Source organism: Odontesthes bonariensis, chromosome 6 (assembly GCF_027942865.1).
Source record: "Odontesthes bonariensis isolate fOdoBon6 chromosome 6, fOdoBon6.hap1, whole genome shotgun sequence".
NCBI classification, from domain to species: Eukaryota; Metazoa; Chordata; class Actinopteri; order Atheriniformes; family Atherinopsidae; genus Odontesthes; species Odontesthes bonariensis.
The window spans coordinates 26659504-26684317 of NC_134511.1; the positions used below are offsets into that span (position 1 = coordinate 26659504).

Genomic DNA, 24814 nt, shown 5'->3' on the forward strand with positions numbered 1-24814 from the left:
CGATCACAGCATTCTATTACAGAGATGTGAACATGTTATTGGGATTAAAGGAACTGCATTAGGCTGGTTTGATTCATATTCATCTGATAGATTCCAGTTTGTTCCTGTAAACAAAAAAATCTTCCTCGCAAACCTAGAGTTGGAGTTCCTCAGGGTTCCGTGCTTGGAATTAATTTCACTTTATACATGCCTCCATAAGGTAACATTATTAGACAGCATGGCATACTGCTATGCTGATGATAGTCGGCTATACTTATCTATGAAACCAGATTAAACCAACTGTTTGGTCAAACTACAAGAATGTCTTAAAGACGTAAAGACCTGGATGACTCTGGTTTTTCTGCTCCTAAATTCTGACAAAACTGAAGTTGTTGTCTTTGGACCTGATTATCAGGAAGAAACTGTCTACCAATATAATAACTCTGGATGGCATTTCTTGGCTTTTTGTACTATAGTGAGGAACCTTAAAGTTATTTTTACCAGTATCTCTTCTTTGACTCACATATAAAACAGGTTTCCAGGACCTCCTTCTTTCACTTTCGTAATATTACCAAAATTAGGAACATCCTGTCTCAGAGTGATGCAGAAAAACTGCTCCATGCATTTATTACTTCAATATTGGACTACTGTAATTCTTTATTATTGGGCTGCTCAAAAATTCTCATCTCATTTCTCCAGTTTTAGCTTCTCTTCATTGGTTCCCTGTTATATTCAGAATATAATTTAAAATGATTCTCCTCACATTTAAAGCTCTTATGGCGCTTTTCCAGTAGCTCGCTTTGGCTCGGCTCTATTGCGTGTTTCCACTAGCACGCAGTACCTGCAACCGGGTAGATTTTCCGTATCACCTCAGCCCTGGTTCCAAGCGGGCCGAAGTGTTACTAAAACGTGACGTCAGCCGACTGCCTTCCACTGATTGGCCGATGAGTGTCGTCACTTTTCAATACTGTTTTGTCTGGCGGCCAGGAGTCTTCTCTGGCTTACTTCTCTTGCCTTCTGTGCGACAAAAAGCCACAGGGTGAGCAGCAACATGAGCGCCTCGATGTCCTCCATGCTATCCTCCTCGTATGTTGTTGCTGTTGTTCTGGTCGCGCAGCCGTGTTACGACGACCCCGCCCACGTCGAGGAGGCACGAAGTATACTCGGTTGTAATGGAAACACAACCAAGCCGAGCTAGTGGAAAAGCGCCATCAGTGACCAAGCTCCATTATATCTTAAAGATCTCGTAGTTGGATATTTTACCAACAGAGCACTTCCCTCTCAGACTGCAGGTTATACTGTGGTTCCCAGAATATCTAAAAGTAGAATGGGAGCCAGAGTCTTCAGTTATAAGCACCCCTCTCTGTGGAACCAGCTGCCAGTTTGGGTTCAGGAAACAGACACCCTCTCTCCCTCTAAGATTAGGCTTAAAACATTCCTTTTTTATCAAGCTTATAGTTAGGGATAGCCCAGGTGACCCTGCTATAGGCATAGATTACCATGATATCCCTCTCCTCACTGCTCTCTTTTCTCTCCATGTACATATGACATAATTGTCATCATTAACTTGTTATTCTCTTTCTCAGCAGGTGTTCACTGGTCTGGTGTTATGGTGTTTGTTGTCCCCACTTTCCTGTCCTTTCAACCCCCAGCCGGTCAAGACAGATGTCTGTCCTCCCAGAGTCTGGTTCTGACAGAGGTGTCTTCCTTTTAAAAGAAAGGCACAGTTGCATTGTGCATGCTCAGGACAGGAGGTTGGATCGAACAGAACATTCGGTGCAATCTGCTGGTTTCCTTAGCTAGGCTACTTTTTTAAATTGGCTTTGTATGTATGAATTGGACTAATTTGGAATTCAATAAATTGGATTTGATTAGATTATGATTGTATTACGATGAATTGGATTCTACTTGGCTTGAATTGGATTGTATCTTTGAAGTGCCTTGAAATTACATTTGTTGTAATTTGGCACTATATAAATTTATACAAATTGAATTGAATTGAACATGGAGGATGAAGTTAAAAACATTTCTTCCAATGATTATCATTGGGAGATGAAATGTAGGACCTTGGAGCACTGACAAACACACATCATTAATATCAACAGTGTCATATTAAGTGTTTACCTTGTGAGTCAAAGCCACAGTAACATACTCCCAATTCTAATATCTCTCTTAATCAACAGAAACTGCAGTCGTAAAAGTAAATGAAAAGGGATTGCAGTGCCTGTCAACAACAGATGGTGGAATCATAGGCATGTTCTTGGACTGTTGACTGTGAGTTTCTATCCTATAGTGTATAGAGAGAGTTCACCTGAGTTAACTCCTGATGCTGCATGTGACATAATAAGCCCAGTTGTTGATAAACTACAAACACAAACCCCAATGAGTTCATGGTGATCTTTGGATATTCCAGTGACACATTTCTCACTGCTACATTTCAAGTTTCCTACATTGTTATTTATTTATTTACTATATTTGTTATTTCTTTTTCTAATAAATCCACAAAGTGAAATCTTTCAATTCAACTCAAATAAAATTATATTGTTCTCATTTATGTTGGTCTAACTCCAAATAAAAGCCATCTATGGACATTTTACAAAAAGAAGCCAAACACTTGAACACTTCCCTCTCAGCAAACACTTGGTGACAGTGGGAAAACATATATGAAACGCTGATATGAAAATTTAAGCACCTGCAAAATAATGTGTTTAGACTTTTTAGATAGTTTGTATCATGATATTCTGGATTTCAAGCAACAACAAAATGTTATGGGTTTTTTTTCTTCTTAACTGTGACTTCTAAACTTAGTGTTTCATACTATTTTGTCACTCCAGGACCCATTATGGATATTCATATTTTCAGTGACTACACATAACAACAAGTTGATATTTCCAATGGCGTTTAATACAACAGCATGATAGGTTGTCCGATAATTCGCCTGTGCAGACAGACAACTAACTATATGATCAAACCAGAGCATAGGGTTCTGGGCAAAAATGTGTAAAGCTTGACATCTATATCACACTATGACAGTCCAGCAAGCGTCTTCAGGGAACCTAATGTATTAGATGGTAAATGGACAGTTTATAATTAAAAAATAGAGAGAAAAGACATCTCCTGATTAAAAAAAAGCAAAAATAAAAAATAAAACTAGACTCATAGCCTACATTACATTCACACCATAACACCTTAATAACACTTTTCCATAGTAGAATGAGTGTTTACGTTAGCCTAGAAGGCTATCATAGTGTGGGTAGTTAGCTTCTACTTACACTCTGGGTGGTGAAATAACTTTTGATGTCTCTTCTTTTTTGGTGACATTTTTTATTTACAAAGCGGAAACTGGCAAAAGTGTTGAGACCAAACGGAATATTAATGTGAGGATTTACTTTCATGATTTTGTGGTGCAAAGCCTGTCTGCAACAGCCAATCTGATATTTTACCGTCAATCCAGCATCTTCCAGCAACTCTGCCGCACAGCGTCTCTTCATCGGGAGCGGTGACGAGAGGGGCTTTATACCTTCATGTGCTGACCCTTAAGCCAATCAAATGGCAGCGTATCTAACCTGATTGCAATGCAGGTTACAATGAACATTGCGACCAAAGGATTTGTCAGAAAAACATTTCTCTACAAATGCTTAATACCACGAATGAGTTTGTGAAAAATATTATATTTAATGCATTATGTAAAAAAAAATGCTATATTTGAATATTATCAAAAATATTGGTTGGGACAACTGTCTTTCCCAAACGTTGGTTGTGACTTGTCCCTATGGTCCCTATGCAAACTTACGCCCTTGTGGAGAATGCATGGAAACTGTCACCACCTTCAGGTTTCTGGGCACCCACAATTTCGGCGACCTCTCCTGGACTCACCACATCAAGGCCCCGTTGAAGAAGGCTCAGCAGAGGCTGCACTTCCTGCGCGTCCTCAGGAAGAACAACCTGGACAGGAAGCTGCTGCTGGCCTTCTATCACTCCTCTGTGGAAAGTGTACTTAGATTGGTTCCACAGCTGAGGACAGGAATTATGTGCAGAGGGTCATCAACACTGCCCAAAAAAATCCTCAGGTGCCCCCTGCCCTCCCGGATGACTTGTCCAGATACTGCTGCCTCAGGAAAACTAGAACCATCACAGGAGACCCCTCTTACCCATAACTTGTTTGACCGACTGCGCTCTGGACAGCGCTTCAGGTCAATTAAGTCTCATACCAGCAGACTCAGGCTACCTTTACATGAAAACGATCTGAAACCAAAACGCAAAAGTGGCGTTTCGTTTTCACTTTTAAATCTGCATTTAGACGAACGTTTAGGGTGAAACTCTGCGTGCATACGGAAACGCAAAAGTGTGTGACGTTTCATTATCGATGCAGTAAACACGCCAGATGGCTAGGTGGCAACACTACCAAGACCAAGTCTTTCTACCACTCCATTCATGAAGTTATCCCACCACTGAGAAGTCCTCCCAGGTCTCACCCACAGCTGTCTAGGTGGCCTGCTCTCTCTATGAACTTCAAGAATTTCGAGAACGTAGTTCATATTTTTGGTCGTTTCTTTACTAGTCTCGCTCATCATTGCTGTTATGTTATGAAATGACGCTTGAACGTCAATTACCGCGCCTAAGGCGAGTTGAAAGTCCGCATGGACGGACATGTTGATAGCCTACTGATGTGTTTCCCACGGTTTCCTGGCGCTTTATTATGCTTGTCACGTCATTTCTATGTGATGAGAAACGCAGTTTTGCGTTTTCATCCTTTACACGGTGGCGCGACAGTGGAGCGTTTTCAAGAATTCCACTCTGGAGGGCGTTTTCACTTTTTTTGCGTTTTCATGCCTCCAAAATGCTGTTTCCATCTAAACGATATAGTGCATCCGCAAAAAGGTTTTGCGTTTTTAACCCGTTTTCGTTTCCGTGTAAACGGCCTCTCAGAAACAGCTTCTTCCCCTGGGCCATATGGACTGTAAATAATCACTGACATGTCCCCCTTCACCCACACCCTCATACATTTTTTTTTTCCTCTAATGTGTGTATGTAAATATGTAAATATAGGTGTGTGTATGTACAGATGTATATATAGGTGCATATGTTTATATATATGTATGTGTATTATATGTATGTATATCTAGGTGTATACACTGCTCAAAAAAATAAAGGGAACACCTAAACAACACAATGTAACTCCAAGTCAATCACACTTCTGTAAAATCAACCTGTCCAGTTAGGAAGCAACACTGATTGTGAATGAGTTTCACCTGCTGTTGTGCAAATGGAACAGACAACAGGTGGAAATGAGAGGCAGTTAGCAAGACCACGCCTATAAAGGAGTGGTTCTGCAGGTGGTAACCACAGAGCATTTCTCTCTTCTCATCCTTTCTGGCTGATGTTTTGGTCACGTTTGCATTTTGTCAGTGCTCTCACCCCTAGAGGTAGCATGAGGCGGTGTCTACAACCCACAGAAGTTGCTCAGGTAGTGCAGCTTCAATGGAAGCTGTGGCAAGAAGGTTTGCTGTGTCTTTTAGCATAGTGTCCAGAGTATGGAGGAGATACCAGGAGACTGTTAAAATTGGCTTTGTTCTTAGACATTATGAATGAAATAGTCTCTGTACTTTTCCACGATGACCTAAAGTGATCCAGGCATAGTGAGACAAAACAATTAGTCTGGGAAAGCAGGTGCAAGATTCACACACACACACACACACGCACACACACACACACACACACACACACACACACACATACACATTGTTTGGCTGATCCAGAGAATATGACGAAGCATGTTGAACCTACTCATGTCCAATCATACTCGGTTGAGTGTGAGTCCAACCTATGTGAAATAATGTGGCTATAAATACAAATGATACCCGGAAATCGAGGCTCAGTCTGACGGATTTCCTGTGGGAGCTCTGTTCCACTGAGACCAGCACTGATATACTTGACGTGTGACTACCAATAAACACTTTATTTAACTTGAGATTCCTCCGGCTTGTTCTTGAGCTTCCAATGAAAGAATCGAGCTAACAAGACGATGAGGGGGGCCTTAGGAGGGCAACAACCCAGCAGCAGGACCACTACCTCCTCCTTTGTGCAAGGAGGAACAGGAGGAGCACTGCCAGAGCCCTGCAAAATGACCTCCAGCAGGCCCCTAATATGCATGTTTCTGCTCAAACTGTCAGAAACAGACTCCATGAGGGTGGTATAAGGGCCTGACGTCCACACGTGGGGCTTGTGCTTACAGCCCAACATGGAGCACATGGAGAGCTGTGCGGCCCTCCAAAGAAATGCCTCCCCACACCATTACTGACCCACCGCCAAACCGGTGATGCTGGAGGATGCTGCAGGCAGCAGAACGTTCTACACGGCGTCTCCAGACTGTCACATGTGCTCAGTGTGAACCTGCTCTCATCTGTTCAGAGCGCAGGGCGCCAATCTGCCAATCTTGGTGTTCTCTGGCAAATGCCAATCACCCTGCTAGCCAGGGGTAGCCTGACTGACTGGGATGAGATCCTCAGACCCATTGCGAGACCATTTGCTGGTGCAGTGGGCCCTGGGTTCCTTCTGATGCATGACAATATCCGCTTTTGGACAGAGAAGTTCTAAGAAGACAGTTCTAAGAACTCTCCACCTCGAATTTCGTTCTATGAAGATTAAGATCAGATTTTATTGTCATGCATACATGCATACACACAAAATTTGTCCTCCGCTTTTAACCCATCCAGGTTGGCACCTGTTTGACACACACATGCACACGCACATGCACAGGGTCAAACACTCAGAGACAGAACTGCCCTTCCCCAGGGGAACTGTTTCATTTTGCATTCGCACATGAGTCAGGGACCTTGATAGGGACTGATGTGAAGCAACCGTCTGCGACAGTGACGTGTTACTTTAGCACCACACTCAACAACAAAACAAAACAAAACCCGTGAAAAGTAAGGAGAGAAGAAAACTTCGTAGCTGCAACAGTTGTTAAAAATTTAAAAATGATGGGGCCACAAGAAGCCGAAATGAAGAAGCGGAAATCTGACAAGGGGCATAGCTAACAACCACGAAACACCTACGTCAGATGTGTTGCTATTGAACCCAGAAAAGACCCAGCCTCAGAGGGAGCTAAAATGGTTATAGGAACTGAGGGCCGTGGTCACTAGTTCCTGTATGTCCGAATGCGCGAAAAAAAGCCCTATTCCTGAAAAGGTTATAGGAACTGCTAAAGGTTCCTACAGTGGGAATGCACCTTATGCTCGGCCTCATGTGGCTGAAGTGTGTCAGCAGTTCCTGCATGATGAAGGCATTGATGCTATGGACTGGCCTGCCCGTTCCCCAGACCTAAATCCAATCGAGCACATCTGGGACATCATGTCTCATTCCATGCACCACAGACTGTCCAGGAGTTGACTGATGCTTTAATCCAGGTCTGGGAGGAGATCCCTCAGGAGTACATCTGCCGCCTCATCAGGAGCGTGCCAAGGCATTGTAGGGAGGTCATACAGGCACGTGGAGGCCACACACACTGCTGAGCCTCATTTTGACTTGTCTTGAGGAATTTCCACTTAAGTTGGATCAGCCTGTAATGTGATTTTCCACTTTTATTTTGAGTAAGATTCTAAATCTAGACCTCCATGGGATAATAATTTTAATTTACATTCATCATTTTTATGTTATTTTGTTCTCAAAGCATTCCACAATGTAATGAACAACAATTTTCAACTGGAATATTTAATTCATTGAGATCTAGGAAGTGTTATTTTAGTGTTCCCTTTATTTTTTGAGCAGTGAATTTATGTACTGTTATAGGAGCTCACCTTGAGCTATTGTGTGACCCAGGACTGACCACAAAGGCATCTTCTATGCGAAAGTGTTGTTTTGTTTATTCCATTAAAACGCTATCCATTAAAATCAGGCTGCTATACCACAGACAGGTAACGTTCAAAAGCCATTTGCCCTTCCGGGTCAACACCTAACATCAACAACAATGCTCCTACCTTTATACCTGAACCTCCATAGCGACACCCAGTGTACAAGTTCAAACATTACACCTTGGCAGTAGCAAATTGGCTGCTACACGCCGGCCCCTAATTGTTATGGTAAGCAAACATAACAATTCACAAAACAAAAGCGAAACAAAAAAAACAAATATTACTGCACTTCATGTACCAAACACAGTTTTGTAATAGGCCTCTCAATTATGTTAGATTTGGTTTGCAATTTCACAGAGCGCACATGACCCCATTTGTCTAGAAAAAAACCCAGAACTCTGCCCAAAGGCCATGAACCTTGAGGCGCTGCTACATCCATCACCACCACAATATCTCCGATGGTCAGATTCCTTTTCTTCTGATTCCACTTTTGTCTCTCTTGAAGCAGTGGTAAGTACTCTCGTACCCATCGTTTCCAGAAGATGTTGGCAACGTACTGAACCTGCCTCCATCATCTTTTCACGTACTGATCGTGAGGTCCAAACATTCCAGGTGGTAGCGCTGGTTTCCCTTTCAACAACAGAAGATGGTTAGGAGTGAGTGGCTCTAGGTCACATGGATCATCTGAGAGCTGAGTGACTGGATGGTCATTTAAAATGGCCTCCACTTCACAGAGCACTGTACGTAATCCATCCTCGTCCAGAGTCTGCTGGCGCAGAACAGAGCTCAGAACCTTTCGAATCAGTCTGATCATTCGTTCCCATACACCTCCATGGTGCGAGGCTGATGGTGGATTGAAGCTCCAATTAATTCCAACTTGAGAAAGGTTCCTTTGAACTTGGGCACGGTTTAAGGCAGCAACGGCCAGCTTCAAATCTCTTTCTGCTCCACAATCGAACACCACACCGAGTGAGCCCTTTCTTGGATGGCGGACCGCATGATGTGGGATATACCACAGCTTGACCTTTGTTCCAGACAGCTGCTGTGGAGTCAACTGCTCGGCGTAACCTTTACTGATAATCTTATTCATGTATTCTGTGTACTCTTGATGAAGGTCTGAATTGTTCAAGAACTTTCTCTTTAAACCTTGCATCCTTTGCCTTGCAATTGCAAAGTTGTTAGGCAAAAGGAGGTCCTTCTTCTTAAAGGGCAATTTCAAGGAGTATCTCCCCTCCTGCCATGTGGCTGACTGTTCTGCTATTTCCAGGAACCTGTGATCTTCTCTTGACAGTTCCCTTTCCTCACTGGCCTTGTCATTGGATTCGTGGTTATACTGCTCCGTCAACATTCTTTCCAGCTTGCATAAGGAGATCCTGTTTACAGTGACAGGAGATCGCTTCGGCTCGAATTCTTCATCACCATTGGCTCTGGCCATTGGACCATTGATGACCCATCCCAAAACAGTCTTGATGGCATAAGGTCCATTTCCACAACTATTAATGACCTCCCAGGGTTCCATTATCTTAGGAGCATTAGTGCCAATTAACAGGTCGACATTTGCCTCTATGCTTGGAATGTGTACTTTGGACAGATATGGCCATTTAGTCAAGTCTCCAGGTGTTACCATGTCTTCTACTTTCACTGGCATCTCTTTCTGTGTAAACACCTCTGGAAGCATATGGAAGTCGTTATTGTCCAGGCCAGTTATCTCCAAGTCAGTTAATGAATGTGCAGATATGGTTTTCTCTTGGCCCATAGTTCGTAACAAGAGGTTAGTTTTCCTGCCTGTAATATTCAATTTCTGCATTAGATCTTCTGAGCAGAATGTAGCAGAGCTACCTGAATCCAGAAAGGCATAGGTGTGAATGACTCTATTCCCCTTTGCTGATTTCACCTTAACAGGCAGGATAGATGGAGCGCATCTTTCCTTGCCGGCCCCTGTTAGGCTACATGCTTTCAACGAGGTCAACTCTTCACTTGGTTGACCCTTTGCCTGCTCTGTGGTTGTAGGATGCCTTTGAATATGAAGCACTGTAGGATGATGCTGACCACACACTGTACACTGCAGACGCTGGTGGCAATGGCGGCTCAGATGTCCAAAACTCAGGCATGCAAAGCAAACTCCCCTTTCCTTCAAAAGAGTAGTTTTTTCTTTATGGCCCTTTCTCTGAAATTGCTTGCATTTCTCCAAAGCATGGCTGAGCCCACAGCAAATGCATTGTTGTTCTTTGATGGTAGCTAAATCTGCTGTTTCTACAAGATCACCCTCAGGTGGATCCATAGAGGCGACTGTGGTGGCTACTACATTTCCCTTGGCTCGTTCTCGGGGTTGCAACTTGAATTTGATGTTGTCCTTTCCCCCTACGCCTGATGAATCTTGAATATCACCAAACAAGGGATCAGAAAGTATCTTCACTCGTCTGTCAATAAATGCAACCAAACTGCCGAAATGAGCTCTGTCACCAGTCGTTTCCATTATGTCATGTGCTTTAGTCCGCCATTGCTCTCTCATCTTAAAGGGTAACTTTGAAATTATGGTTCTCATATTCACTGGCATATTCAGTTCTTGTACATATGGTAACTCCTCCATGACATTGCAGCATCCACGGAGAAATAAGGAGTATTCTTGGAGTGAATCCGCATCCTCAGATTTTATATTTTGCCATGCCAAGGCTCTTTCCATATAGGCAGTTGCTACTTTGAATGGATTTCCAAAGTGTTCCTTCAAGAGTTCTCTTGCTACCATGTAGCCTCGATCAGGAGCCATGTGCTGACAACTGCGCACTAACTCTTGTGGTCGTCCTCTTGTAAACTGCTCTAAAAAATACAAGCAGTCCGCCTTTTCTGCCTTTCGTTCTATTCCATGTTCAAAGGCCTTTATAAATGCCCTGTACTGTAATGGGTCTCCTCCAAATGCAGGAATTTCTCGAGGTGGCAAGGTCAACATACTCTGTTGCTGCACTAAAGTTGCTGTGATTTCGGTTTGCCGATGTATTACGTTGAGGAGATGAGTAGGTGTGTGTCTGCCTCCTTGTGGAGGGTAAGATGGTGGATGCACCTTATTCACTGGTGCCACGGTTGACAGACAAGTTGGTTGTAATGATTTCATGACATTGGTAGTTTGCTGTGGTCCCTGTAAATTATGCCATTGTTTGGATGCTGCCTCGCAGCCCTGTTCCATTTCTGGTTTCCATCCCTTTTGTGACAATTGTGGTTTCTCCCATGGCAGTGGTGTTTGGCTGGCTGGCTGCATGGTAGTGGTCCATCCACTTTTCCTTAGGTCCATGGGTTTATTCCACTGCTCAGAGGCAGCTTCACACCACTGTTCGGTTGCCTTTCTCCGTTCATCTGCCACAGGTGGATAACTGGGTAGCAAACTGGTCTGTTGCATTATCTTAGTTGGTTCTGGATTGAACTCCCTTGCTGTTGGATCTAGCACAAGGGACTGTTTTAGTCTCCCCTTTGCCAAGTATGAGTTCATACCATCTGATGGTGCCCGAGAACAGCTTCTCGCTTCTGGGGCATGTAGTATGTTTAACTTAGCAGCTGATGCAGCCAATTCAGTTTCAAGGTCAAGTTCTTCTCTTCTTCTTCTCAACTTTTGCTCCTTTTCCTCCAGTGCATGCCTTTCCTTTAATGATGTTGCACGAGTTAATAGCACAGCTCTCTCTGCCTCCGCTTGTTTCCTGAGAAAGGAAGTGGTACTCAATTTGCTCATACCACTCCTGTGACTCCTGTGACCTGAGCACTGGCTACCAACATTTGAGATGCTATCATCTGGATTGACTTCATCATCAGCACTCTGTTGTATAACATTAGGTGCAACAGTGGGCAAACTTAATTTCTCAAAAGTATCAGATGGTCGTACATGATGAGAAACAATGTCAGTTTGTTCAATACCTTCATCATTATTACATGAAACCCACAACCTTGCATCACGTATTGACTCATTATTAAATAACATTTTTGCTTTGAACCCCGTTTCATGTTTTTCTTTGACATCACATGGCAATAAATTCAAAAATGACTCATGCACAGCGTTTACATCAGCACACACTTCTGTCAAATTTTTAAGAGCATTTTCAACTTGCATTTTGTTGTTATTGACCATTGAGATATGCATTGCCTTTCTTACCGAAGCGGCTTTATTTAATTTAGCCTTTCTATCAGCTTGTAATGTTTCCAATTTCGCCGCATATCCTCGAGGGGTAAGTTTGACAACACGCTTTTGAGTCCATGTTTTAGAAACGCCGCCACTAGCGACGCCACCAACAATGTCAGTACGTGCAGCTTCGGCAGTTTGTAAAGTTTCCGCCACATCAGTCCCATTCTTTACCGTATCAACAGATTGCATGATCAGTCAATTGAGCAAATAGTTCATCAAACGTAATCAACCGAACGAATAGTCCATCAACCGTAATCCGAATACGAAACGCAAAGTTCATCCAAGTGAAAAACGACGCAAAAAAAAAAGGTCCCCCCAATTACCAATGCATTGGTTTTAGATTAGCTTAAGTGTGCACACAATAAATGGCCATTTTAGCAATGTAGCGCTACTTTTACCTCGTTGGGCGCCATGTCCAGGAATACTTCATGCCAGCTTCGGTAGAAGATTCAAATCCATAATCCAAGCGACTCCCATTAACATCCACTCGTAGCCTCCAACGCGCTGGAACTCCAGTACCCACCGAGGCGAAAGATTCCAATCGGCAGCTAGGCTTTTGACTATGTTATAGGAGCTCACCTTGAGCTATTGTGTGACCCAGGACTGACCTGGCTGACGCGTTAATAACGAAGTCCACAAAGGCATCTTCTATGCGAAAGTGTTGTTTTGTTTATTCCATTAAAACGCTATCCATTAAAATCAGGCTGCTATACCACAGACAGGTAACGTTCAAAAGCCATTTGCCCTTCCGGGTCAACACCTAACATCAACAGCAATGCTCCTACCTTTATACCTGAACCTCCATAGCGACACCCAGTGTACAAGTTCAAACATTACACCTTGGCAGTAGCAAATTGACTGCTACATGTTCATTTGCATGTGCATGCATAGTACATGTATATATGAATACACATCTGTATAATTTGTATGACTCTTTTATACCTAACTATTTTTATCTTATTTTATTTTATTTAGTTTATTCAGTGCACAAGCTTATGTGGATCACCCACAATTCCGTTGTACCCTGGTGTGCAATGACAATAAAGCCTATTCTATTTTATTCTTCCCAGCTATTAGTCCATGTATGTTGTATCCGCCTGCATCTACCATTATTTTCATGGCATCATTTAAGAAGCACTGCAAGTTTGACAGTTTTCACTGGGATATCTGGTTAGCAATCCTACCTGGCTGACAAGTCTTTGTCAGTATAGAATGACAGTGATGTCTTCAAGAAACATTGATGGATATTTCGAAAAGTCCAATCTGATCACAGCTTTCAGGGGTGAGAAGTGGAGATAGGCCTCTGGTGATCTGCTTTGCACTGACAATGTCTCACTACGCTAAGTCCAAAATCAATCTCTAATTGAACGCTCCAACAACAATCCATATTCTTGAAACTCAAATGACTACCAAATGACATCATTATTCCATCAAAATTGTCTTTTTTGTAGTTGTCATTTAATACAAAATGTGTATATATATATATGTGTGAGTGTGTACATATTATATCAAGGGCGTAAGTCCGGCCTTAGCTTTGGTAGGGGTACTTCCCAGCAACCCCCCACACAGGGAAAACAAAAAAAAGTAGTCACTGACTTATATACTTGATCAATTGAACCCCTGACAGTCCAGCTGCTGCTTCCTCAACCTGTCTACATCTGTACTCTGAGTTTCCTGAATGTATTTCAAAATAATGCATCAATGAATAAAATGCAGACCTTATGATGACTATGTGCATTACATTTTTCAAACTTACAAGAAAAACTTTTGAATATTACAGGAGTAGACAAGATTTAGGCTTTATGGAACCAACTTTGTTTATAATTAAAAAATAGAGAGAACATCCTGATTCTCCTGATTTAAAAAAAAAAAAAAAAAAGAAATGCTTACACACATACACATACATATATCTGTGAGTGGATGTTTGTGTCTGTCTGACATGTTTATGCCTGGATGTATGCATATTATGTGTTTACTAAGTAATGGATGGAAGAGGGTATTCTGCTTTCTTGCAGGTGCTGGTCCACTTTGCCAGTGTTGGGGCTCGTTAGGGGGAATGGCTGGCACCTGTCTGGGTGTGGTAATCAGTACAAAATCCTGAATCCGTCCAGGCAGTTGTGGGCCTGTATTACACCTGGCTTAGATTTGTTTTTCTTTTCTTTTGGTCAGTTGGTTTCTGTGTTAACAGGCATCAGGTGTTGTCTTGATTTTGTTGGTTACTTTGGGTTTAGGTTGGTTTATTTTGAGTTCTTTCAATAAATTATTGGTTTGAAAACCTTATTGTGTGTGATTTCCAGTTTTGTCATTTTCCCTGAGCCAGGAATGTGACAACTAATTGAGCTAAAATAATGAACAAGTCATGAAATGTGCCAAATCAAATAGTCATTAGTGTCGTTATAGATACTGTAACATGCTCAGGCTACACAGTTTAAACTACTATCTATGCATATTTATCCTCTTTAACTCAAACACGTGTTGGAATAAATTTTTAACTTTCCCTCCCTCTTCAGTTAGAGGCCTTAAAATGCATCAGGGAAGAAAGAGATGTGTGGTAAAAGAAGGGCAGTGTGGCCGCATCGATCAGTACTTTTTAAGAAGTCAATTGAGTAAGTCGGATGAAGTCCAGCGGCAGGTAGAAAACCACAGTCCGAAGGATATCAATAACACAGCTACAGAGGTGGAGGAGGTTCTAAGAAGGGATGCAGCTGATACTGAGGTGAATAGGCCAGTCAGAGAGAGAAATATGGAGCAGAAAGCTAGAGTTAAGTGGCCTAGGGCAAATAGCAACAAAGAATGGACGGCAGTCAATAAAGATTTGTCAATAATATTAGGTAGGTTAGGAGAAAATGCAAGTGATAGGCTAAAGAAGATGCGAAATATAATTTATTCCTATGGTGTAGAAAGATTTGGGGTGCAAGATAGAAAGAGGGTTGAAAGAGTACATTTAGTTAAGTCTAGACGGCAAAGAGAAATTTAAGAAAGCAGTGGAAAAGTGCTACAGAGGGAGGGAATTAACGTTTTGCAGGAAGAATTGAGAAGTAGGCCAGCAATACTCAGAAGGGCTGAATATCTTAGAGAAAGAAGAAAGAATATGTAAGGACTGCGTTTTACAGGGACCAGTTCAAGTTTGTTAAAGGGTTGTTTAACCAGGAAAAGGGAGGGCAGCTTAAGGCAACAAAGTCAGAGGGGGTAGAGTATCTAAGAAATACATATTCAGATCTTGAGCAGTGTAGAGTAGTAGGCCTTCCACCTGACATGCCATTATTAGGAGAGATAGCTCATAAGATGGATGTTAGACCACCTAGGTGGAAAGAGGTTGAGGAGGTAGTCAGGCGTGCAAAGGCTTCGTCGGCCCCAGGGCCAAATCGAGTCCACAACTGGGTTTATAAAAGTGCACCTGATATCCTAAAGTTTTTGTGGAGGCAATTAAGAATAGTTTGGGAGAAACAGTTTATTCCTAGAGCATGGCATAGGGCAGGAGGCGTTCTTATTCCAAAGGAGAAAGAGTCCTCGGACCTGAGTCAGTTCCGGATGATCTCTCTCCTGAATGTAGAGGGGAAGATTTTCTTTCGTGTAGTTGCACAGAGATTAGCTAGTTATTCAGAAAAGAATAGCTTAATAGATACTACTGGGCAGAAGGCAGGAATACCAGGTTTCGCAGGGTGTTTAGAGCACACTGGCATGATTTGGCATCAGATTCAGACAGCCAAGATTGAGAAAAAAAACTTGCATGTTATATTTCTGAATCTAGCAAATGCATTTGGTTCAGTGCCACATAGCCTTATTTGGAAAGCATTTGATTATTTTAGAGTGCCTGTAGTAGTTGTTAACTTAGTAAGAGCATATTTTCAGGATATTAGACTGTGCCTAAGTACAGCAGGTTTCACAACAGGTTGGCAGAGGCTAGAAATAGGCATTATGGCAGGGTGTACGATTTCTCCATTAGCATTTACAATGGCCATGGAGATAATTATTAGAGCTTCCAAGTGGGTTGTAGGAGGAGAGAGACGTCAGGATGGCATGCGCCTTACATCAATTAGGGCCTACATGGATGATATGACGTTGCTGACTACAAGAGTGCCATGTATGAAGAGAATACTTGAGACTTAACAAAAATATAAAGTGGGCTGGTATGAAAATAAAACCTACTAAGTCTAGAAGTATCTCAATAAGTAGAGGGAAATTAAGTGATAGAAAGTTTGTAATAGATGAAGAAAAAATTCCAATAATTAGGGAAAAGGTAGTAAAGAGTTTAGGTAGGTGGTATCAGGCAGACATGAATGATGGAGAGCAGGCAGTGCAGTTTCGGAATGATGTTGCTGAGGGACTGGATAGAATAGATAAATCAGGGCTTCCAGGAAAGTTGAAGCTGTGGTATCTGTAGTTTGGATTGTTTCCTCGGTTGATGTGGCCACTGTCTGTGTATGAGATTCCATTATCTGTTGCAGAAAAAATGGAAAGATTAGTTAGTTTTTACATTAGGAAGTGGCTAGGTGTTCTTAGATGCTTAAGTACTGTGGCACTGTATGGGAAAGGCATACTCCAGCTCCCAGTATCTAGTCTAGTAGAGGAGTTTAAATGTACTAAAGTTAGGACAGAGCTCCTGTTAGCTGGGAGTAAAGATGTTCCAAACCCAACCAAGGGGAAGGAATGGAATCCAAGAATGGCAGCTCAGGAGGCAGAAGCAAGACTCTTAGACATACAGAGATTGTGGGTAATGTTCAAATAGGCCAGGCAGGCTTGGGGCTTGGCCCAGGCAAACCAGTGTGGAGTAGATCAGGTCCCAAGGAGAAGAGAAAGCTAGTTGTTGAGCAGCTTTGTAGACAGGAGGAAATGTTAAGGGGTAACAAAGGCAGTGGCTCAGGCTAAGCAGGGACAGTGGTTGAATTGGGAAGGTGTTGAGAAGAAAAAGCTTAGTTGGAAAGAGCTGTGGAGTACGAAGGAAAGGAGTATCAGATTTTTGATAGGTGCAACATATGATGTATTGCCAACTCCCCAGGACCTAAAACTCTGGAAAAATGGAGACCCGTTATGTTCGTTATGTTCAGGTACTGCAACTCTAAGGCATATTTTGTCAGGTTGTAAGGTTAGTCTGTAAAAGGCCGGTATACGTGGCAACATAACCAAGTATTAAGAAGCTTAGCTGCAGGTATTGAAGATAAGCAAAGGCAGGTAAATTTAGGAGGGTCTAAGGTAGGGGGGGGGGGTAATAAGACAATAAGGAGGCAAGGCAGCTTAGAGGATGCTTGTGATTGGGAGATGCAGGTAGATTTAGGAGGAAAGCTTGTTGTTCCCCAGGAAATAGCCTCTACAAATCTATGGCCTGATATAGTCTTGTGGTCCAGGAGTAGAATGAGAGTCTATTTCATAGAGCTGACTGTTCCTTGGGAGGAATGCATATGAAAGGAAAAAGCTTAAGTATGTGGAGTTGGGGGCAGAAGCAGAGCAGCGAGGATGGAAAGTTAGGATATGTCCAGTGGAAGTAGGATGTAGAGGATTTGTTGCAAAGTCTGTTGTCTCATTGTTGAGGGAGTTGGGTGTAAGTGGAGTGTGAGGAAAATAGTGAAGGAAATGTCAGATGAGGCAGTAAAGTCCAGTCAGTGGATTTGGATTAGAAGAAGCAATAGTAGGGCCCAGCAGTGGGAGCACTTAGGGTAAACAGACTCTTGGAAGAAGCAAGGAAGAAATCCAGGATATATTTAAGTGGAGGGTGTGGCCCATGTGAGCCTTTTGAAACCAGGCGGCCATTTTAGGTGAGTTGGTCTGTATGGCCTTGTTTTTGCTGTTATGACTGTTTAGGTGAGTTTGTCTGCTGAATCTGCTAGTGTGTCTTGTCCTGCTTCAACCTCTGGCACCCTCTATACTATCCCATTCATACTTACTTTTACATCTTCTATTTCTACCCCCTACCCGAACCAGGGTTTGCATCCCCACCCCGCTGTGACTGGTGTGCAGTTGGGGTAGCTTGTGGTTGTGGAAAAAAGATGGTTGTTGTGGTGTGAGGAGCAGTGATGGCTGGCATTAGGGGAGGGACTCTGGGACGCCAGTGATCATTGTCTAGCCTCCTGGAGGTGTCGTGGGCCCAACTAGACAAAACACAGATGAAAGGAGGTTCCCACCTGATGACCCCAATGATATGTTGGTCAGCACTGCTCACTGGTCTATATAGGGATTATAGGAAATTATTCACTGAGTCTGGTCCAAGTTTTTTGTGTTTACCTTGAAATCTAGACTAGATTAAAACGCGAGAATAATTTTTGTTGATTAAAATGACATATTAAGTATTCATGGAAATATTTAATCCATTTGACTTTGCTTTGCTTCATCCCTCTGCTGCTGGCTTTTAGTCTGCTCCCCCTTCATCCTCTGCACTGCAAGTGAGCTCACCCGCATTCATAACAATAAGACAAAACATTAACGCAACACAGACAAACAAGAAAACTAATCTGTGTCTAAAACCTAGAAATAACTCTGACTTTATGTCACAATTTAATATTGTTAAAGGGACACTATGTAATAAATTAAGTCATTTATTAGCTCAAATCAACATATTCATTCATAAGTTAGTTCTCATTGGTGTAAAATGATCTCTGTCAAAAATCTCACTTATCCTCCTGAGTGAAGAATAACTTGTCTGTATCTACATAGAGCAGGTAAGCTCTATGGAGGCTGCCATGTCCTTCCGCTCTATGAAAAATGACGAAGTGCCGAGAGGGACATAAAGCACTTCGAATCGCGATTTCCCCACCAGGCCTACAAGCAGAAATGACGTCATTGTGACGTCATTTCCGCCAAATGGCTTATTACAGCCGCTAATGCTAAATAGATTTTATTCCTTGGCACATATGTCTTTGTGTTCATTAGCTTTCTTTTTGTAAGTGCATCATCTTCTTCTTTTTATTATTATTCCTATGCTCCCCCTGGATATCTTCTTTTTGGCGTTATGCTCACATTTGTAAACTGTTATTTTGTTGATTTACTAATAAAGTTTAAAAAAAAAAAAAATGCTAAATAGATTTTATCTCGTAAATGATCCCACTAATAATGCATTGATTGTTACCAAACTTCTGCCGTAGTACACATAGGCTCTTAGCTCACAAAACGAGGCATTAGAAAGTTTGTAAGTTTACCGGGAGTTTATTTACCGCTGCTAATGCTCCGATTGCTAACACAGGCTAATGCTAACGCTGCGTCAACGTCACTTCCGGTAACTCCCGGAATATGACTAATTGCATTGCTTGCACACCAAAGGAGATGTTATGTTATCTGACATGTTATCTGTCATCTGTATTCATAGTGTTGTTGTATGTGTGTTATATAATCCTTTGTACTGTGTGTCTTGATTTCTTTTTGTTTGTATGGACCTTGAGTCTGAAGCTATAGCTTCTTGAATCTTGACACATTCCGCTTGCCGTAGTTCAAGAAGTTGCAGCGCACATTTGAAAACGTGAGGCGCTAGAGAGCAAATTCATTCAACTTTGCAAAATAAAATTGCACCACTAGATGGGGGAAGAAATTACATAGTGTCCCTTTAATTTAAAAATCCTAGAGGAAACAGTTCGGCAGCTGAAATCAACAACTTGTTCTCTGGACATAATACCATCTGACTTTTTAAAAACTGTTTTTACCTCAGTAGAAAGTGATCTCCTACAAATAGTTAACAGCTCACTGGCATCAGGCATTTTTCCCAAGTCACTAAAGACAGCTGCCATTAAGCCACTCCTAAAGAAGAGAACTCTAGATGCCGCTATGATGAACAACTACAGACCTGTCTCTAATCTCTCTTTTATATCCAAGATTATTGAGAAAGTTGTATTTAACCAGCTCAACGACTTTCTGAATGAAAGTGGAAGTCTTGATAAGTTTCAATCAGGCTTCAGACGTCATCACAGCACTGAAACAGCTCTGGTCAAAGTGTTAAACGACATCAGGTTGAATACTGATTCTGGTAATGATTCAGTCCTGGTTCTGTTGGACCTCAGCGCTGCGTTTGATACTGTAGATCACAGAATCCTGTTGCACAGGCTGGAAAACTGGGTTGGACTTTCTGGAGCGGTCCTTAACTGGTTCAGGTCCTACTTAGAAGGCCGGAGTTATTTTGTTACAATTGGCAGCTATGAATCTGAGCGAGTGGCCATGACTTGTGGAGTCCCCCAGGGGTCAATTCTTGGACCTCTTCTGTTTAACTTGTATATGCTCTCTTGTGGTCAGATATTGCAGAACTTTAACATCAATTATCACAGTTATGCAGACGATACACAACTTTATGTGTCTCTGTCACCGGACGACTGCAGCCCAGCAGACGTACTGTGTCAGTGTCTGGAGGAAGTAAACACCTGGATGAGAGAGAATTTTCTACAATTAAATGAAGACAAAACTGAGATCATTCTGTTTGGTAGCAAAGAGAAGAGGGTCAGCGTTGGTAAATATCTTGAGACTCGGGACCTTACAATCACTGACCAAGTTCGTAACCTCGGAGTGTTGATAGACTCAGATCTGACTTTCAGCAGCCACATCAAAGCTGTCACCAAGGCAGCTTTTTACCACCTCAGAAATATCAACAGAATTAAAGGTTTCCTCTCCCAAAAAGACCAGGAGAAACTCATCCATGCGTTCATCTCCAGTAGACTCGATTACTGTAACGCTCTTTTAACTGGACTTCCCAAAAAGAGCATTAAACATCTGCAGCTCATCCAGAACGCTGCTGCTAGAGTTTTAACCCGGACTAAGAGATCTGAACACATCACACCAGTTTTAAAATCTTTACTCTGGCTTCCAGTCAGTCACAGAATAGATTTTAAAAGCCTGCTGATGGTTTACAAATCCCAGAACGGTTTAGGCCCAAAATACATCTGTGATATGTTCAGAGAATATAAACCCAGCAGAGCTCTTAGATCCAAGGACTCAGGCCAGCTGGTCCAGTCCAGAGTCCAGACTAAACATGGAGAAGCAGCATTTAGCTGTTATGCTGCAAATAAGTGGAACAAACTGCCAGTGGAGATTAAACTTTCACAAATGTAGACATTTTTAAATCCAGGTTAAAAACATTTCTTTTCTCATGTGTCTATGCATGAAATATCTTTTAACTTATCTAGACTGTTGCCTGATTTTAAATTCATTTAAATGATTTTATTTGTTTCTCTTTATATTATTTTATGTATTTTTAATGCTTCTTGCACTCCCTGCTGCAATGCTTTTATTTTATGTAAAGCACTTTGAACTGTTTGTACATGAAATGTGCTATACAAATAAATTTGATTTGATTTGATTTGAACTGTTCAGTTACAGAGGCAGACAGAGAATTGGTCCACAGTACTGCTAAGTTGTGTGTGTTTTGTAAAGCACAGATGGAAAACTCAGACAGGAAATCTGTGGGTGTGAGGAGATAAGCATAAAATCCATTCACAGAGAATACCTTCCCACTGTATATTTTGAGGAAATCACAGTTAGATACATTGCTGTTGGTCATTGGTGTTTTTTCTCTTTTTTAACCTTTTCACTTTTCTTTGGTTACATACCAAAGTCATTTGTTTGGGTTTGGAGAATTGAGTACTTGGTTAAGGCTGTTCAGTCTGACATGTTCTCATTTGCTCTCTGCTTGTGTACAAGTCTCTTCATGGTCTAGTGTCATCTCTGACATGTTAGAGCCATATGAACCAATTCGGACACTGAGAACCTCAGGGAGAGGTCTCCTGCTGGTGCCCAGAGTCAGGACTAAACAAGGTGAAGCTGCGTTTCAGTTTTATGCTCCTAAAATCTGGAACAGTCTTCCAGAAGATGTGAGACAGGCCTCAACTCTGACAAAGTTGAAATCCAGGCTGAAAACAGTTCTATTTAGCTGTGCATGTGACAACTAAAAGTGTTTTATCTGCAGTCTTCGCTTTTAATTAAATTAATTAATGATTCTTTTTTATATTTTTTGGAAAGATTTTATTTGCCTTGTTGTGATTTTATGTAGCTGTAAAGCACTTTGAATTGCCTTGTGTACGAATTGTGCTCTATAAATAAACTTTCCTTGCCTCATTTAAGTGCATCAGTTTAGTCAAAGCCATCAGTTGTGTAGTTCCTCACATTCTTACAGTCGTTTAGGTTACTTCTGTGTTGCTGATCCACCACACCAATCACTTGTGGCTAAAGAAAGCCTCTTTTTGGGAAAACATACATCTGTTTAGAGATGACCAATTTAAACAAGCAAATAAATAAACTACCCTCAGCTCTGACTGTCCTTTTTAAATGTGTGTACAGTACCTGTACATCACGAATGGGCATTTTTGCTGTACATGAAGGGGCCACTTACAAAGCCAATAAGAAGTAAACTGACAAATAAAGGGAGAATAGAAAGAAACACAGGTAAACAGACACCTTTGTACTGAAGGGGGAACGGTCCCTTACCTCGTTTTTGCATGAAACTGAAAAGGTCATCAAGAAACTCTTTGCGTTTTTCATCATCATCCAGTTCATACAACTGAAAAACAAAGAAAGAAGTAATAAGTAAATGTAATTTTTTTTTCAATAAAGAAAGAATTTGCATCTCCTGAACTTGGTGACAGCATAGATGTGAACAATGAGTTGCTTGAAGAAAGTCTCGGAGCAACCTTGGCACAAAGGTTGCATCACATTGCAGTTACTGATCATCTGCTCAGAGGGCCTGGAACACACCTTCACAGAAACATGCGCAGTCTCATTCAGGTACTCAAACAACCTCAGGAAATACTTCATAGACATAAAGAGCTTTTTCACATCTGGAAGTCAGAAAGAATTCATGCATCATTCATTCGTTCCTTCCACTTGTAAAAAAAAAAAAAAACACTCCTAAACTAAAATGAACAATCTGATAACGAACCGTTCTACATTTACTGATTTTGAGCTGAAATCAAAGATGGAAAGAATGGATAGTGACTGCAGACATTCCCTCTGTTCTATGTACACTACTCAAAAGCTCAACTTGTTTGATCATTACAATCAAAACATATTGTGTATAATGTTTTTTTTTATTTAAAATTTATGCACAGGCCCACGTAACTTATTGTGGGGTGTAGAGTGCCAGACAATAAGCCAACATATGGAAAATATGAAAATAATGTATTGGATGTCTCAAATCCTACAACAACAGAATGCAAGTACATACAGTAAAGTACATGCAATTGTATGGATATTGTAATATTTCCAGTAACACGTGACAGGAACTGACATCTACATTATGCTCATTATTTGCTTTGTCTTCTGTTTAACTTCTGTGCTTTTTTTTTAACTGGTGCACTGCAATTGCCATGGTTCCTTTGCCCTCTCAGGCACTGACCCTCCTTCTATCTTGTCTCTCTTACCTGCTCTATCTTTCCTCCCTCCGTCATGTATGTGTCAGTGTGGGCATGATCACCAAATCTGCTTACCCCTCCCAAAAGCAGGCGTGGCTGCCCCAGTTCCTTCTGTACACCTGACAATCATCATTCATACTCAGCAGTATTTAACCTGGACTCTCCTTTCACTCATTGCCTGATTGTTAAACTACTCAGTACGGTTGTGTGATCAAGGCCTCCTTAGTCATAGTAACTTGTTTTTGGATTAATCTATGCGACTTTCTTATGTGCCCTCATCTATTTTGCAACAGACCCAATTCCGGTGTGCCTGCATGTGTGCTCTTGGAGATATCCTGTAGTCCTCACGCCTTCAAGTACCTCAGTAACTACGACCTTGTGAATTCACGGACTCACACTTACCTGCACCTCCCCGGCCTTAAACCCCAAAGACTTCAAGTAATATTAAAGACATTTCTAACTGATTTCTTTGTGTGTCCTGCACTAGAGTCCGTTGTGACAGCAATGTTGGCGAAGTGGGGAATCTTTTTTCTTTATTACGCATCTTATGTATGAAATCAGTCATAGTTACTTTATTTACTTATTAAGACTGAAAGAAGGGGGCACTATCAAGCAACAACCCAAGATGAACCATTTACAGATGCTCTGTGCAACCGTGCACAAAGTTTACTAAAAAGTGTGGTTTAAGTGTGCCAACTGAACTGAAATTATGTCCAAAACTTGACTAAGGACTGCAAAATTTTTCCCCAGAAGTCGGGAGTCAGCATTGAACAGAGTGACAAGTCTGCAAGCAAGATGGTGGGGCTAACGGTGGTGTTAGTTGAACTGAAGTCACTTTGTTCAGAGTTTGGTTGCAAACTTGACAGTATAGACGACCGTCTGGGTAAGCTGACAAGCTTGGTCATGCATTCAATCTGCATCCTTAAACAAAACAGAGTATCCAAACTGTACCATTTTTTGCAGGTAACAGACCTTGTTACTCTCTGTTTCACTTCCTGTGAAGAGGATCTGGAGGAGAGATGCATTCGATCTGCATCCTTAAACAAAACATAGCTAATATCAGCAAAAGAGAGTAATCCAAAATCAATATAAATGTCTTTTAAATACTGAACACCCCTCTGCTCCCACTGGGGGGCACAGATAGGTCTCCCCCCAATTAGAAGTGCCTTGTTATTGAATATTGGAGAAAAGGTGTGCCACTTGCAGGAAAGATGACAGTGTGTTTCAACTTATCTCCATACCAGCACAAGATGAGAGATAATGGGGCCAAGGCGTAGTTGACACTGTTTTTTTAGAAATGTTGCTAAAGAGAACGTCTTTAAGTGTCCATGGTTGAACACTTACTCAATTACTAATGAACATCGGTCCAAGTTCAGGCGGTTGTTTTTCTTTTTCATCCTGTTGTCAGTTCCGATACAAAAGAACCTTTTGACATGTAAAGCCATGTAATAAAGTAACTGCTGTTTGATGCTAAGTGGTCTAGCTTTTAAGGGGAATCAGGC

At 41.7% G+C, this 24814-nt stretch overlaps 1 protein-coding gene across 1 annotated transcript in view; it reads right to left on the minus strand.

Moving 5' to 3' along the window:
- The window catches only part of arid3c (AT rich interactive domain 3C (BRIGHT-like)), a 115043-nt gene that overhangs the window by 27270 nt on the left and 62959 nt on the right, over nucleotides 1–24814 (minus strand). The window contains exon 3 of the mRNA XM_075469147.1: nucleotides 22390–22462. Within this exon, the coding sequence (XP_075325262.1) occupies nucleotides 22390–22462 (73 nt within the window). The remainder of the gene's footprint in view (nucleotides 1–22389; nucleotides 22463–24814) is intronic.